General features: G+C 37.9%; 1 protein-coding gene across 2 annotated transcripts in view; it reads left to right on the top strand.

The window, feature by feature from the left end:
• The window catches only part of atp2a3 (ATPase sarcoplasmic/endoplasmic reticulum Ca2+ transporting 3), a 178778-nt gene that overhangs the window by 90551 nt on the left and 70086 nt on the right, over positions 1–18141 (top strand). For both annotated transcript variants that reach the window (XM_061898272.1, XM_061898271.1), the window contains 3 exons: positions 13275–13355; positions 15141–15226; positions 15616–16080. In XM_061898272.1, coding sequence (XP_061754256.1) covers positions 13275–13355; positions 15141–15226; positions 15616–16080 — 632 coding nt within the window. The remainder of the gene's footprint in view (positions 1–13274; positions 13356–15140; positions 15227–15615; positions 16081–18141) is intronic.

Genomic DNA, 18141 nt, shown 5'->3' with positions numbered 1-18141 from the left:
AAGATAAATTCAGATTACAATTAATCATCCGGTGATCGGCTGCAACTTACCATCACTCCATGACCTTTACACCACGACCCCGCTAACAATGCACATGGTCTGTTTGAGACCCTCCCCTCTGGTAAGAGGTTGTGCTCCATTAGGGCCAAAACATCCTGACTCAAAAACAGTTTCTTCCCCTCTGCTGTCAGACTACTTAACAGTGTCTCTGCCTTTTATCAGCCCCACAGTCACACAATAACATAATGCGAAGGCGCAAACTGTCTTGTTTTCTTTTATGCGTTGCATTAACGCTCACTGTATTTACATATTTTGCACTGAGTGTACATTTTGTGTGATTTTAGTTTTTGTTAATATGTATAGTTGACTTTCTTCTTTTTTTTAAAATTTACTTTATATATTGCCAAGTGTTCTCTACATGTCTTATTTTATTTTATTGTATTTTACTTAGTTCTTGCTATCTTGGCTTCTTATGTTATTGTTTAACCACCGTAGCCTGTGTGCAGTGTGTGACGTCACGAGAGCGAGGGAGAGTTTGACTCTCGAGGTTGTTAATAAACCGGAGTGATCCGAGGCTTTGAGTTGAAACCGCGTCACACAGAAAGGAGGGAAATATCAGAACAAAGGACAAGGAAAATTTGGCATGTACAGAGAGAAAACAGACAGAACTTGCTAACGGACATGCTGACCACTTTGGGAGGGATCCTTAATGTCCCGCACGCGGTCAAACATGCAGCAAGTGTAACGGTAAAGACCATTTTGCCAAACAATGCAAAACAAAAGGTGCAACAGGAAAAGAAGAAGTGCATAATATAGAGATAGAGCAACATGATTATGATTTTATGCTAAATGACACTAACAGGTCAGAGAGGCTTAACATGAATGCGGGAGGAGTTAGCTTGAAGATGCTTATTCACTCTGGGGCTACATGTAATGTGATAGATGAAAATACAGTACATGGGAGGGATTAAAAGCAGATGAGATAAAATGTCACTCTTATATTCCAAAATCAGAGAGAAAACTATTTTCTTACTCATCTAACCAACCTTTACCTATAAAGGGGCGTTCACATACCAAGTAAAAATAGGAGAGCGCAGTGAACAAGCAGAGTTCATAGTAATCAGAGGTAATGGAAAACCTCTGCTTGGAAAAGAGTTAGCCATGAAACTAGGCATACTGAAAATAGGTGGCCAACATACCAGCAGACCTGAAACAGTCACTTCAGCACCAGTACCCGATTGTATTTCAGGGGGTAGGGAAGCTGAAAACAAAACAGATAAAACTACACATAGACCCAGAGGTGACACCAGTAGCACAGCCACTCAGGCGTATACCCTTTAACTTACGGGCGCCTGTGGAGGCTAAAATTAAAGAACTCTTAGATCTAGACACATCATAGAACCGGTCGATGGACCAACACCATGTGGTCATCGTACCCAAGGCAAACTCTGAAATCAGACTGTGTGTACATATGCGACAGGCAAACCTTGCAATCATCAGAGAGAGATACCCTATTCCAACAGTGGATGAATGGACCAGTGGTGTTCAGCAAACTGGACTTAAAGTGGGGCTACCACCAACTCCAATTGATCCCAGAACCGCATGGTATTACCACATTCGCCATCCACAATGGAGTCTACAGATATAAAAGACTTATCTTCGGCGTGTCTTCAGCCAGCGAACAGTACCAGCATGAAATCGCTGCCGCACTTGCTGGTATAGAAAGGGTGGAGAACATCTCAGATGATGTCATTGTTCACGCGAAGGATGAGGTAACGCACAACGATTACTACAGCCGTTATTATAATTATGACGTGTTAAAATCCACAACTATATCCAAGGTGATAGATAGTCTAGAAACGATTTTCGGTCGACATGGACTTCCCATCACACTGAGGTCAGATCAGGGCCCTCAGTTTAAATCAGAGGAATTCAATGAGTACTGTGACACCAACGGCATTAAGCACGTAAAAACAACACCGCAATGGGCGCAAGCAAACGGCGAGGTGGAGCGTCAAAATGCTTTGCTGATTAAGAGGATTTGCATCGCTGTTTCAGATGGACTTGATTGGAAGCGAGAACTCAGAAAATATGTCACAGTATATCGGAGCCCCGCTGAGTTGCTTTTCAACCGAAAAATGAGGGAATTTGCCAAGCACCACGGCGACAGGACATGCTGATCTGGAAGTAAGAGACTGAGACGCAGAACACAAAGGACAATCCAAGATCTATGCAGATGAACGCCGTGGAGCCAGATATTCTGATGTCAATGTTGGTGACACTGTCCTGGTGAGAGAAGAAAAGACTGATAAATTCACCAAACCTTTCCACACAACGCCACATAAGGTGGTGAGCAAATCAGGAAACCAAGTAGTTGTTGAGTCTCCAACAAGAGCCAGATACACAAGGAATACAACATTCGTGAAACGATACCAAAACACTCATGAGACGCTCACCAGAATGGATGCATCCAAGGACGCTGAGGACTGCACAATAAACAGAGAGACACAACCTGCTAAACACGCAGAGCAGAGTATCACCATCCATGATACTCGAGAGACACAGAGGCCTTTGAGAGAGATACAGTTGCCACAGAAGCTGGCAGACTATGTGATGACATAGACTTTCATCTTGTTACGGTCCGGTGATGTAGGAGTAACATTTAAAAAAAGGGAGAAACGTTTGAGTCAAGTTTAGTGACAATATTGTTTGATGTTGTAATGTGAAATTAACAGCTTCAAAGTAAGGTCAAAGCAAGTTTAAAGTATGATATATTTATTGACTGTTCAAGAGTGAAAATGTGTGTTAATAGTGAATTGATGCATGGTTGAGAATACCAAGAAAACATACAGAATATTTGAGTATGTGTTTAATAAGAAATGTTTTGAATACTCCCTAATGTTTATATTTGATATTTGAAAATAACCTGAAGTTTGTCTAAGGAAAGGATGGATGTCATGTACTGTTTTGTCATGTCCGAGCCACCGTAGCCTGTGTTCAGTGTGTGACGTCACGAGAGCGAGGGAGAGTTTGACTCTCGAGGTTGTTAATAAACCGGAGAGATCCGAGGCATTGAGTTGAAACGTGTTGCTTGATTATTATTAAATTAAGACACCTAAATAAGCATATAGGTGAAACTGAGGACATAACACTACGCACATACATTTCATTCAGCTGAAACCAACATTAGTCACGTCAGTACAATTTAATGTTAATGTTATGTTGACAGCACATTTCGGATCGGATGATGTTTATAGTAAAGGTGGACTACATTTTGTTACGTTGCTCGAGTTGTGTTTGACCAAGAATCGTATATTGTGCGAGGATGATCTACCGCATGGTGATGTACGGTCGCTGTACAGGACAGCACACACAATGTCCTACACTTAGACTTAGACCAACTTTAACTATCCACGAAGGAAATTGTACACAAAGTACAAACCCCGTTTCCATATGAGATGGGAAATTGTGTTGGATGTAAATATAAACGGAATACAATGATTTGCAAATCCTTTTCAACCCATATTCAATTGAATGCACTACAAAGACAAGATATTTGATGTTTGAACTCATAAACTTTATTTTTTTCTTGCAAGTAATACATTTTCAAGAATTTCATGTCTGCAACATGTGCCAAAGTAGTTGGGAAAGGGCATGTTCGCCACTGTGTTACATCACCTTTTCTTTTAACAACACTCAATAAAAATTTGGGAACTGAGGAAACCAATTGTTGAAGCTTTGAAAGTGGAATTCTTTCCCATTCTTGTTTTATGTACAGCTTCCGTCGTTCAACAGTCCGGGGTCTCCGCTGTCTTATTTTACGCTTCTTAATGCGCCACACATTTTCGATGGGAGACAGGTCTGGACTGCAGCAAGCCAGGAAAGTACCAGCACTCTGTTTTTACGAAGCCACGCTGTTATACCACGTGCTGAATGTGGCTTGGCATTGTCTTACTGAAATAAGCAGGGGCGTCCATGAAAACGAGGTCACTTGGATAGCAGCATATGTTGTTCCAAAACCTGTATGTACCTTTCAGCATTAATGTTGCCTTCATAGATGTGTAAGTTACCCATGCCTTGGGCACTAATGCACCCCCATACCATCACAGATGCGGGCTTTTGAACTTTGCGTCTAACAGTCTGGATGGTTCGCTTCCCCCTTTGGTCCAGATGACAAGATGTTGAATATTTCCAAAAACAATTTGAAATGTGGACTTGTGAGACCACAGAACACTTTTGCACTTTGCATCAGTCCATCTTAGATGATCTTGGGCCCAGAGAAGCTGGCGGCGTTTCTGGATGTTGTTGATGTTGTTGGCTTTTGCTTTGCATAGTAGAGCTTTAACTTGCACTTACAGATGTAGCGACAAACTGTATTTAGTGACAGTGGTTTTTTGACATGTTCCTGAGCCCATGTGGTGATATCCTTCAGAGATTGATGGGTTTTTTTTTATACAGTGCCGTCTGAGGAATCGAAGGTCACGGTCATTCAATGCTGGTTTCCGGCCATGCCGCTTACGTGGAGTGATTTAGAGAGATTCTCTGAACCTTTTGGTGATATTATGGACCATAAATGTTGAAATCCCTACATTTCTTGCAATTACACTTTGAGAAACGTTGTTATTAAGCTGTTTGACTATTTGCTCACGCAGTTGTGGACAAAGGAGTGTACCTCGCGCCATCCTTTCTTGTGAAAGACTGAGCATTTTTTGGGAAGCTGTTTTTATACCCAATCATGGCACCCACCTGTTCCCAATTAGCCTGCACACCTGTGGGATGTTCCACATAAGTGTTTGATGAGCATTCCTCAACTTTATCAGTATTTACTGCCACCTTTCCCAACTTCTTTGTCACGTGTTGCTGGCTTAAAATTCTAAAGTTAATGATTATTTGCAAAAAAATAAATGTTTATCAGTTTGAACATCAAATAGATTGTCTGTCAAGATGGGGGGGTCGCAGGTTGCTGCGGGGTCGTTTTCCCAGGATGGCAGACAGACTACTCAAAAAATAGCGTTCAGGTAAAAGCATGATTTAATTTTAACTAAAAAAAGCTACAAACAAAAAGCACTCGCTGCGGAGGCATAACTTGGGAAAAGAGACAAAACTAACACTTTAACAAACTATGAACATAATGCAAATAACACTTACTATGGCTGGACAAGAGTAGCAAGGACTTTGGCATGAAAAAAACTGGCATGGACAAAGCATGAAAAGAAACACAATGACACCAGGACGACCAACATAAAATGACAAGCTTAAATAGAGATGTGGTGATTGAAAGCAGGTGTGAGACATGACAGGTGAACTGATTGGTCGTCATGGTGACAAAACAGAGTGAGAAAAAAAAGGAACTTAAAGAGTCCAAAGGTCAAACAGCACCTGGTATTCCTAAGCCGTCTCCCATCCAAGTACTAACCAGGCCAGACACTGCTTAGCTTCAAGTACCAACAAGATCGGGGATGCTCAGAGCAGCACGGTCACACAAAATCATGATCAGACATGACATTGTCTTTGTAGTGCATTCAATTGAATATGGGTTGAAAAGGATTTGCAAATCAATTTGTCAAGTGTGGGGCAAAAGCGTTGCTACAAAAAGTAGCATTACTGCTAATGTGTAGCATCATTTGAAAAGTCACCTGCTAGAGAATGAAGAGTGCTTGAAATTCCGCATGTCAACATCTCTGTTCGGTGCCACACCAACAAAATGCCCAAGCAACCATTTCCAGATCAACACCGTATGAAAAAAAATAGTCAACAACAGAAGGAGATAACGTCCGCAGATACCCACCACATGGCGAAGGACATACACTATTTGATTTCCTATTACGCAGCTCATTTTTGTTTGACAGTTGACAACATCTTGTGTGACATCATGCACAGAAGTGCACTTTATTTGTTTTAAACTATTTTAGTGGCGTTCTGTACAAAAAGTGTACCTAAATTTAGTGTTGTTTTGATACGTCATCTTAGTGACATCATGCACAAAAGTGCACTAATAGCTTGTTTTAAAATGTCTCTGACAATCTTGCACTTTCTGTTTTGAAATGACATGAATGTTTGTGCCACTGCCTAATAACTGTTTAATAAATACAGTTTTGGTCAGTTGACTTAGTTGTGATTTCCCTCTCTGCATGAACATTTAAAATGAGCATATATTAATGCAGTATGAACAAGAATGTTTTAATGTAGACACATAGAATCAAGTGTTAATTCAAGGCTTAGGCAAAATATCGAGATATATATATCGTGACATGGCCTAAAAATATCGAGATATTAAAAAAAGGCCATGTCACCCAGCCCTATATTGACTTTATCGTTCCATCCCCGCAGCATTCTGACCTCTTGTAGGTAATGCAGACCAGGATTATAATGCTTTTGTAAACTTTTGTGCTTCCACTGGAACATCCCTAGAGGTTTTATTGCGATGGTCAAGTTGTCAGGATGGCATTAAGGTTTACAGACGACCTAAAGAGATGGAAACCTGTGCATCAAGTGATTTGATCGCCATGTGAATATTGTGCAATACTGGCTGTACTGGTTGTTTACACAGCAGTCTCTTAAAAACCTTTTTCTCTGCAGCAGTTTTAGTGCCAGTTCAGAGTAGAATTTCAGAGCTTTCGTTTTCCATTCTCAGGACATTATATAATTTTTATTGTTCAACTCTAACTCCAAACGTTTACTTAGCTAGGATGCTGAACCGTCTGTATAATGAAGTAGGTGGGGTTACTTCAAGCCAACATTAGCAATTTACATCTTGTTTTTGTCACAACACATTTTTAAGCTATGACCTGGCGTCGCTTCATGTATGCCTGGTGTGGAACGCATGCGGGGTCATGGCCGTAGTTCTTGGTTGCCTCCTGCATGGACTGGGGGGTTTTGGGGTGTGTGTCCGGGCCTTCTGCACCTCCTACTTATAGCATGCACGCACGCACACATTGGACTTCGAGAAATTGTCCTGCGGGGAGGCATGGCGAGGGAATGAGGATGCCTCTATGGGGCTCCATTCCCCGTTAATTGTCCCCTGATCATCCATCCCTCAATTTTAACGGCATTTTAGACACTTTGGGTTTGGGGGCTCGGCCTTAATGTCCCCCAATTTGAATTGCATTATAAGTTCCCACCCACATACATATCCTCCTCACGCTACAGTACACACAATAATAGGAACTGGAGGTTAGCTATAATGGCTGACCTACTGATTTTTAGGTATTTGTATTGCTCCATTTGTAGTGCAATAATGTTTACTGCATTTCTGTGTTATTATTATTCACTTCACTAACTGCTTCGTTGCTATCACTTTTCGTATTATATTTGTACATATCGTATTTGCTGATGCTGTTTTGTTATTGTCGTTGTTGTTGTCTTTTGACCCTGCAATTTCCCCCCTCTGTCTTCCTTTTTTTTCTATATCCCTTCCTGCTCCAAACAATAATATAAATCCATTTAATCAAAGTCAAGTACAAATTAGGAAACAAGAAAGGTACCCTACACTTCTCTTTTGTAAAGTAAATCTGTACAGCAAATATGGGCATCTACATCAACAATATAATTTTCCTGAGGAGCTGGACAGGACAAAAAAAAAAGAAAAAAAAAGCTATGACCTTTTTGTGTGAATAAAATGGAAAATGCCACCAAATTCAGGATAGTGTTTATTTTCCATTGGGATATTTGCCAAAGTCGTTCAGAAATCTCAAACCACTTTGGAAAGCATTCAAGTAAGCTTGCTTGTTTGTTCGGCCAAAACAATGACAAACTGCAAATGTTAAAGATGGAATATGAAAACCACCATGAAACCGAAGTCAAACACAAGCTGTTTGACTTCGAATGTGGTCATTGTCAACACTAAGGATGTAACAATAAAGAGTATTAATGCTAACCGCGGTAAAACTCTCGACGGTTGATATTACCATTTAAAGAGACAAGGGGTAGAAAATGGTTGGATGGATGGATTATTGAAAAACCAAGATTGATAAACACACTTTGGTAAACACACAGATGGACTGGCGCTAACCTAGCTCAAATGCTATCATGAAAACAAAATAAATCAACATATTTCCCCATTAAGAAACAACATACCCCAATCTAATCTTAGATAAACACATTGCCGTCTAAACAACTACTGTAAGTTATATAATTGTGCACATTGAACCTACAATACCACAGAGCGATCAATGAATAATCAGAGAAATAAGAAACCGAGGTGTTTTTACAGTGCGTTCAAGAGAAATATGAGACGGACGTGTTTTTACGGAGCATTCAAGGATTGCACAACTGAGTAGGACGCCTCAATGCCCACCAGAACACTCATATCAGTAATGCATTGATTGTAAATAATGTAAATAATTCAATGTATATACTCTGATGATTAACTTGTGTGATGACTGTATTATGCTGATAGTATATACTGTATTTGTACCATGAATTAATTAACGTGGACCCCGACTTAAACAAGTTGAAAAACATATTCGGGTGTTACCATTTAGTGGTCAATTGTACGGAATATGTACTGAACTGTGCAATCTACTAATAAAAGTTTCAATCAACCATAAAAAGCATAAGTAATACAAAACATGCAAAATAGAAAAGCCTTTAATAGTGGGTCAATTTATTTTCGTTCTTTAAAAAATAATTAACAACCGTGATCATTTTGGTCCGTGATATGACTTCTGTCATCATTAATCCCTAGTCGACACAGTCTGGATATCTGACTTCAACTTTTCATTGGAACATTTTTGAGTGACGTTTGCAAGTTCTTCTAATCCTCCAACATGATTACTTATAGTGTTTATAAGAGCAGAGGTGGGGACTTGTCCAGGGTGTACGCCGCCTACTGCCCGAATGCAGCTGAGATAGCCCCCCCCCCGCGACCTAAAAGGGACAAGCGGTAGAAATGGATGGATGGAAGAGCAGAGGAAGTTAAATGTGGGCGTTTTCTCTCACCTCCTCATACAGTCAACTTGAAGCCCCCAGCCATCTCATACACACACACACACACACACACACACAAACACACAACACACACAACACAACATTTCTGACTTCTTAATGCAACAACAACAGAACACCGAAAAAGTGTTCCATGAAAACCTTGTTCGACTGGAACTCTCTAACAATAACCAAAGTTCTGTGGGTGAGTTTTGTAAATCTACTACAGCATGTCCATTAGAAGTATGGTATGTCACCATGGTTGTTACTTGTTTGACACAGTGCTAAGCTCAGCAACAAAAACAAATTCAATTAATTAATGCAGTTACGTAACCGCGGACAGAGTCAAACAATTTGAAAAACTAAAAAATTAAATAAAATCCCTTGTTAAACTCAGTCAGGGAAATTGACATGTCATAGTGAGGAGAATTAACATTTGTATGGAAAAATAATGTGTCCAAGACTGCTCACTTAACACAGACACACTCAACCGCCCTGTCCTGAACTAAACAATTTCGAGGCGACCACTTGAAACAGCGACTAAAGTACGAAGATAAAGCTAGAAAGAACAATCCATACACCCACAACACATCTCATCTGCTTGTGTTATTGTGAATGACGTCAGCCATGTAACAACAATGTACATAGAGCAGTCTCAAATCGAGAGGTTTTATTTTTATTTTTATTTTTTACAGCCTCAAATTGTCTCTTTACTCGTCATGCTAAGATCAACAGTACAACACATTTCCTTCCTTTACAATAATAGCGCAAGGCACCACATTCGGTCTGATTGCGCTAACAAAAGAAAGGTTTTAAAAAAAGTTTCTTACACAAGCATAATGTATTTTAAGCACGTATTGATACATTTCCAAAATTATTATGCTTTGACCTTAAATACTGGTCAAAATTGTCCAAAGATGTATTGCACCAATAAATGTGAGGACGTATGCGTTTAATTGACAAACATTTTATACAATTTTATTTGTGTAAAAAGTAAAACGCAGAATTAAAAACAATTTAAACGGAACAACTGAATTTTAGTGTTTTTAATATTGCTGTTGTTATTTAAATGTATGGTTACTCCAATTATTAGTCCTTTACTTGTTGTGGTTTATTGGTTACTAATTTATATCAGATTTAATTAAACTATAGAGCTGTGGTGGTGCAATAAATACCCCTGTTTTCAAATGAATGAATAATTATTCATCGTGATTACAATAGCATTCAAAGCTATTCTGATTATAATTTTTGCCATGATCGTCCAGCCCTATCTTAAGGCTAAAACTCAGCTGTCGACTTGCACCTCAAGGAGAAATAGTGCTTCTTTAAGGACAAAAATACAAAAGTACAGATTCTGGACAGTGAGGACGGATGGTACAAAAGAGGAGTAAGGGAAGCCATCTACATCAGGGTTAAAAAAATCATCCCTGAACAGAGGAGGTGGTCTGTGACACCACTTATCCCCCACATACTACACTGTCCTTTCAACCATTCCTAAAAGAGGATTTAAAAATATTCTGGTCACAAATGCTCCTTTTGTGCCGTTTGTTTATAACTGAATGGAATACACACGTGTGTGATTCTGACTATTGCGTACTGATAGTGGTTGATCCACAGCGAGCATTTTGATACACAATACCTCAATGCTAAAGAGGGGAAATTCCACCTAAATGACTGTCGTTGGCATTGACAGTAGGATTGCTTTTACACCTCAACAGTTGTTTTTCTCAATACGATAAGGCGGAACTATTCTTTGCCCAAGCAAACCCTCCTGTTGTTGGAGTATAAATATTTGGCAATATAAGTCTAATTAGATCTGACCAATCTACAGTCTATAGTCTATGAGCATGAACTGATGAAGCAGACTTTGATGAGAGGCAAAAATGTCTTTTAAAACAAACCAAACAGTTTAGTTGCGAACGATTGAATGCCCTGAGAGTACAATGACCTGGACGAATAAGAACATCCATAAAAAATTACCACGATCCAAAAGTCTTTATTGTCAATTCAACATGTATGACGATATCCTACTTTTTATACAACATTACAATCATTACAGTCACCTGCTGTCATAAATGCATGCAAATAAATCACTAAGACACCTAATGTGGATGTGGATTTATTGTAAAAGAATCACTTTATTTACTGTGAACTAATCACTGCAGCACGGTAGGAGAGGGGTTAGTGCGTTCGCCTCACAATACGAAGGTCATGAGTAGTCCTGAGTTCAATCCCGGGCTCAGGATCTTTCTGTGTGGAGTTTGCATGTTCTCCCTGTGACTGCGTGGGTTCCCTCCGGGTACTCCGCCGTCCTCCCACCTCCTTAGACATGCACCTGGGGATAGGTTGATTGGCAACACTAAATTGGCCTTAGTGTGTGAATGTTCAGTTCAGTTCAGTTTATTTTCAGTCTAACAAAAACATATTCAAACATGGATCACGATTCAAAAATGAATAACATGACTGAAACAGGCAGAAGCAAAAAAGCTTATATGCCCAACATAATCTTTTTTACATTCAATTAAGTTACCTTTTCTAATAATTTTGTAATACAAAAAGAAATATAGTCCTTCAGCATTTACATTTAAGTTTCCCTTCAACAAATAATACAAAAATATGTACTTACACACATGCACTTTTTTGTAAATAGATAAACATACATACTTTCTAAATACAACATTTAACCAAACAAACATAAATTTCTAGTTCACATAACTTTTTAAAATACATTGTGACATGTTCTTTTTGAAATTAAATACTGAGTCACTCTTTTGTTTCTTTACCAACAGAATTCCACAAATGAACACAGAGAACAGATAAACATCTACGTTTAACAACTAATCTTGCTTTTGGTAAAATAAACTTAGATTCATCTCTTAGATTGTATTTGCTGGTCTGTAGAGAGAAGTATTTTTGAATTCCTTCTGGAAGAGTATTTATTTTTGCTTTGAACATTATCTGTGTTATTTTATAATAAACAATATCTTGGAATTTCATAAGTTTTGATTTAACAAATAATGGATGGGTATGGTCATAATATCCTGCTTTGTTTAATAGCCGTACAGCTTTTTTTTTGCAGCAAAACAATATCATTAACTATGGTTTTAAAAGTGGTTCCCCAGAGTTCTACACAGTATGTCATGTATGGAAGTATCAAAGTATAATAAATTGTTAACAAAGAATTATAATTAAGTAATTTTTTAGTTTTATACAAAATACCAAGTGTTTTTGATATTTTTGTTTTTCATATAATTTACATGTTGTCTCCATGATAATTTATAGCCAATTATAACTCCCAAAAACTTAGTATCAAAGACACGCTCAATTTTATCTCCATTTATTTTAATATTTACTTCAATAGATACCTCAGTTTTGGTACCAAATATCATAAATTTAGTTTTAGCAATATTAAGTGATAATTCATTCATATCAAACCAGTTTTTAAGCACTGTCATTTCTTGTTCTATTTTTACCAAAAGTTCATTAAAAATTTTTCCAGAACAAAGGATGGTTGTATCATCAGCAAACATAAAAAATGTTAAGAAACTTGATGCGTCACAAAAATCATTAATGAAAATTGTAAATAACTTAGGACCAATTATAGAACCCTGAGGAATTCCACAAACTATATTTTTAATTCCAGATATTGTATTATCCACCTGAACACATTGTTTTCTATTTTCTAGATAACTCTTGATCCAGGACAGAGCTGGTCCTCGGATGCCGTACTTATCCAACTTATTTATTAACTGTCTGTGGTCAATGGTATCGAAGGCCTTTTTTAAATCAATATAGATGGCTATTGTAAATTCATCATTATCCATAGCAGTACTAACCTCCTCTAGCATATGCATTACTGCATACGTAGTTGTTCGATTTTCCCTAAAACCATACTGCTGCTGCTTAAGAAAGGTGTTTTTTTCCAGAAAATTATTTAACTGTTTTGTAAAAAGCTTTTCTAAAATTTTTGAAAATTGAGTGAGTATTGAGATCGGTCTATAATTTTCCATAAGATGCTTATTTCCGTTTTTAAAAACAGGAATAACCTTTGCTATCTTGTGCTATAATGTGAGTGTGAATGTTGTCCGTCTATCTGTGTTGGCCCTGCGATGAGTTGGCGACTTGTCCAGGGTGTACGCCGCCTTCCGCCCGATTGTAGCCCCCCGTGACCCAGAAGGGAATAAGGGGTGGAAAAAGAATCAATGAATGAATAATCACTTTATTGTAAACTAATCACTGTTTTTATTGTTAACTAATCACTTTATTTAATGCAAATTAACTATGTAACTTATTGCAAATTAAACCTAATTTACTGCTCCTCGATATTCTAATTAAATTTTCCTCTTCAGTTGGTGACAAGGTTCCTGCAGACATCAGGTTGACAACCATCAAGTCCACCACCTTACGAGTGGACCAGTCCATCCTGACAGGTTCTCTTCACTCATTGGTCCACAAGTTCAATTTCATGTTTTATTTTTTGTCTACTTGATATTAAATATTCGTATTATCTGAATGTGTCCATGACTAGGCGGAGAACACGATTGTGGGCGAAATATTGATGTTGAACATGTCTGAACTAAATATTCATGTTGATAATGTGTCTCAGTGGACAACACGTTTATGTGGATAAGACATGTATTTTGATCACTTGTTTCTGTTTAAAACACATCTACACGTGTATGTGGATAATACATTTATGTGGACTACTTGTCTATGTTGACAACACGTTTATGTGGCCAACAATTCTGTGGACCAAGGAATCAAGTTTTGGTCCACCATATTCTTATTATTATTACGAAGTGCACACTTAAGTCGATGTGGATAAACATTGTCAACCGCTTATGTCGAACTTTTTTTGTTTTATTTTGTAGTATTGTAAACTTTATCATTAAAACTAAGTAGCAACATAATTACTGGCTAATTAAAAAACATTCAAACATGCACTCACTTCCTGCTTAGTGCAAATAAAGCTTTCAAAAAAACCCATTTAAGTTTTATCTTGAGTTTATCCAACAAACTATATACTTTTATTATTATTTTTTTAGCCACTGGAATAACAATGGTAATCCAATCCAATCCACTTTATTTATATAGCACATTTAAACAACAATAACGTTTTCAAAGTGCTGCACAGCCATGTTAAAAACAATATTAAAAAAACAATATTATGCTCCACCAATGACTGAATAAAAACAAAAAATAAATAAATATAAAACCAATATAAAAAAACAATATAAAAACAAATTTAAAGGGTAAAATCAATTAAAACAGTAAAATAGAAATCAAAGTGTATACAAAACACAGAGGACAACAGAAGATAGAGGACCACACAATTCACGTAGTGTTAAAAGCCAAAGAATAAAAGTGGGTCTTAAGACGAGACTTAAGACATTCTACTGTGGAAGCAGTTTGAACATGGAGGGGCAGAGTGTTCCAGAGCTTAGAGCCGACCACAGAGAAGGCCCTGTTTCCCCTGGTCTTAAGTCTGGTCTTGGGCACCACGAGCTGGAACTGGCTCTCGGACCTAAATTTGGATGAGGTCAGAGATATAATGAGGTGCCAGTACATGTAAAGATTTAAAAACAAACAGCAATGTTTTAAAATCAATTCTAAAATGAACAGGGAGCCAGTGCAAACTCTGAAGAATTGGGGTTATATGTTGGCCTTTCCTGGCCCCTGTTAAAAGTCGTGCTGCCGCGTTCTGGACTAACTGTAACCGGGAGAGAGCTTTTTGGCTAATGTCAGCATAAATAAAAGCATGCACGACTTGTTCGAAAAGGTTAAAAGATAAAAACGGTTTAACCTTTACTAAAAGACGAAGGTGATAAAAACACAATTTTAAAACACCATTTACTTGTTTGTCTAGTTTAAAATCGCTGTCTATAGTGACGCCAAGGCGTAAGAAAGCTTCATTGGTATTCTAATCAAAACAGCCAAGCAAATTATCACAACAGTTATTTTAGTTACATGATCAAGCATTATTATTATGTTTTCTGACAATAACAAATAAACTTGCAACAATACCTGGTTTCCGGTTGACAACCGCTTATGTCGACAGAATCTGTCAGTTGTCAGGGCAAAGACATACATTTGTTCCACTGTATCTGATGTGTACAGTATGTGAAATTATCTATATTTCCTGTTTTGCTTGAATGTATTTTTGTTTTATGTCTCCAAAATCAAGATGTTGTTGTTGATGTTGGTGTTTTCTTCAGGGGAGTCTGTGTCCATCATCAAACACACTGACCCAGTTCCTGACCCCAGAGCTGTCAATCAAGACAAGAAAAACATGCTGTTTTCTGTAAGCTAATGAAATATTACCTAGCTTAGCACAAAGTAAATTAAGGAAATGTATGCAATTCCAATGTTTAATACTATTTACAGAACAATCAATATTTATATTATAGTGCTGTAAAGTTCACTGACAAGAACAAACATTGTTACATATTTGACTGCACAACTGTTTTTGCCGTATCATGTTTATCAACTTTAAATATAGAATTATGACAGCAAATATTCTACACTTGTGATAGGCCATAAACTCATTATTTCATGTCAACCTTCAATGTTATGAAATGAAACATAATTTACAATTCATTAGCTTTCTAGTTTATTTACTTCATCTTTCAATAACTTCTAGGACTCGTTGATGATCAGTTGTTCATCACTCTTACTTCCAACCTTTTGCAGGGCACCAACATCGCCGCTGGTCGTGCTACAGGCGTCGTCGTGGCGACCAGTGTTGCCACCGAAATTGGCAAAATCCGCAATCAGATGGCGGCGACCGAGCAAGAAAAGACGCCGCTGCAGCAGAAGCTGGATGAGTTTAGCCAGCAGCTCTCCAAAGTCATCTCTCTGATCTGCGTGGCTGTGTGGATGATCAACATCGGTCACTTTGGAGACCCTGTCCATGGAGGCTCCTGGGTGCGTGGGGCTATCTACTACTTTAAGATAGCAGTGGCCTTGGCTGTGGCGGCCATCCCTGAGGGTCTACCGGCTGTCATCACCACCTGTCTTGCCCTCGGGACACGGCGCATGGCCAGGAAGAATGCCATTGTGCGAAGTCTGCCGTCAGTGGAGACACTTGGCTGCACTTCTGTTATTTGCTCTGACAAGACAGGAACTCTAACCACCAACCAAATGTCTGTTTGCAGGGTAAGTACCAAGCTAATACTTAATATGCTCTACTATACCATATGTAGTGGATACACTATCCTCTGCTTTATATACTGTCTTATGCCTTATGTACATTGTATACCACTGTATACTGCACTATATTTTATACACAATACTATTAGTACTTTTAACTTACAAGCTTAATTGGTTCCATGATGGAGCTTGTAACTCAAAACACTTGTATCTTAAATAAATATTCTCCAATACATTGGTTCTCAAAACACCACAATCTATCATGTATCATGCCTTTTAAAAATGATAACCAACTTTTAGATAATAAATATTGTATGAAAACAATACAGTAGAGTGTAGTATCAACAAGTACATTAGTTTTTTGAGATAAGTGCACTTAGAGAGAGTGCACTTCTACGGTATCTTCTTCCAGCTGCTTCTAGATGTCATTGCACAAGCACAACAAAATAAATGTTCTCGTCAAACACACCATTAGCAGCTTCTTAATATTTTCCTATAGAAATGCCCGCTGTTTAGATATCCTTTTAACGTCTTTGGCTGGCGTAATCGAGTCATTCTTCTTTGGTATGCTGCAGACAGCTTCACCAAGTCCGCTAGCTACACACTCTGTCATGATTTTGATGATTTATTCCTTTAAATCAATGATTATAATCGAGTTATTTCTCTCAGTACTCTCAATAACGTTTTAGTTTTGATGTTGAACTTGAACTTCCTCCTCTCAGAAGGAAAAGCATCTGATGGGCCAACCTTCATCGCTAACTTCCACCCCCTGTACGCCTGTATCATATCTAATGCATGACAGTATTAGATATGATTGCATTTAGTTTCTGACAACTTTATTCTCGTTTTTATTAGTCACTGGTTTAGTTAGAAGAGAGAGGGGCATGTGTGAGTGTGTATGCGCGCTCGGACTAGCGAAACCTGACAAATGATGGACAGAAAGTAGGGAAGATATCAGCATATTTTTCCGCTAGCGCGCGTAATTTGGTCCCCTTGTAATAATATATACGTTTTGTGGGTATTTTGAAACTCAAATATTTTTGATTTGAGTGGGCAAGACATTTATTTTAGTGGGCTCTGTATCCTCTTGCCCCTGCTGAGCTGTAAAAAATGCTTAAAGAGGAACTGCACTTTTTTTGGTGTTTTTCCTATTGTTCACAATCATTGAGAGACGTGACAATGGACGTTATTCTTTTATTTAGCCGCTCTCTTTTGCCTAAAAAGCCCTTTAAAAAAAAATCTAAACACCTCCAATTGAGGTTTTATATACATTATATAAGTATGTAATGTCGTAACGGGCACATTTATAATAACATTTAATAATTACGTATTTTTATCATTTTAAGCATGGTAATTGCACTGCGTAGATGGCTGTCCTTACATCGTAAATAAATGAAAATATAAATAAATAAAGTTTTTATAGACATAATATACACTTTTTCTTATTCCATCAATGGAATAGACGTTTGAGGATGATGACATAATTTTTCAAGATAATAATGCAGAGGGCTTCACGGTGGCAGAGGGGATAGCGGTAGAAAATGGATGGATAATGCAAGCTTTCTTTAAAGACAGACATGACGGTCAACGTCATAGCCTGCATATAGATTAGATGTCCGTCCAATTTAAAATGTTTATTGTAAATTGGAAAAAAATGGTCCATGACAAGACTCCGACTTGGAAAGTTGATCTGACAACAATAATCAGAGAAAGTCGGAGCAAGACTGATGATGAATACTGTTTGCAATCATTAAGTCCATGCCTCAGATACAGCAAGCTGTTTTAAAAGCCAGAGGTTGGGCAACAAACGTGATTCCATAATATGTTTCTCTGAATCGAGCGATTCCAAATTTTTTTTGATTCTGCTTGATCTAAAAATTAATCTGTTACTGACTACCACAATTTATGTTATCGATGTATTTTAACGTTTCCTAAAGTCATAATGTTGCCATTTGAAATTACTGTACTTTTGTGTCATGTCTGCACTTATTTTTTACAAAATAAAACAACTAATGGATCTAGTAGAACATTCCATATTTTTTTCCATTGGTTCTATGTCTGCGCATT

The sequence above is a fragment of the Nerophis ophidion genome, linkage group LG04 (genome assembly GCF_033978795.1).
Source record: "Nerophis ophidion isolate RoL-2023_Sa linkage group LG04, RoL_Noph_v1.0, whole genome shotgun sequence".
In the NCBI taxonomy this organism is placed as follows: domain Eukaryota; kingdom Metazoa; phylum Chordata; class Actinopteri; order Syngnathiformes; family Syngnathidae; genus Nerophis; species Nerophis ophidion.
This window is presented reverse-complemented; position numbering and strand designations above follow the sequence as displayed.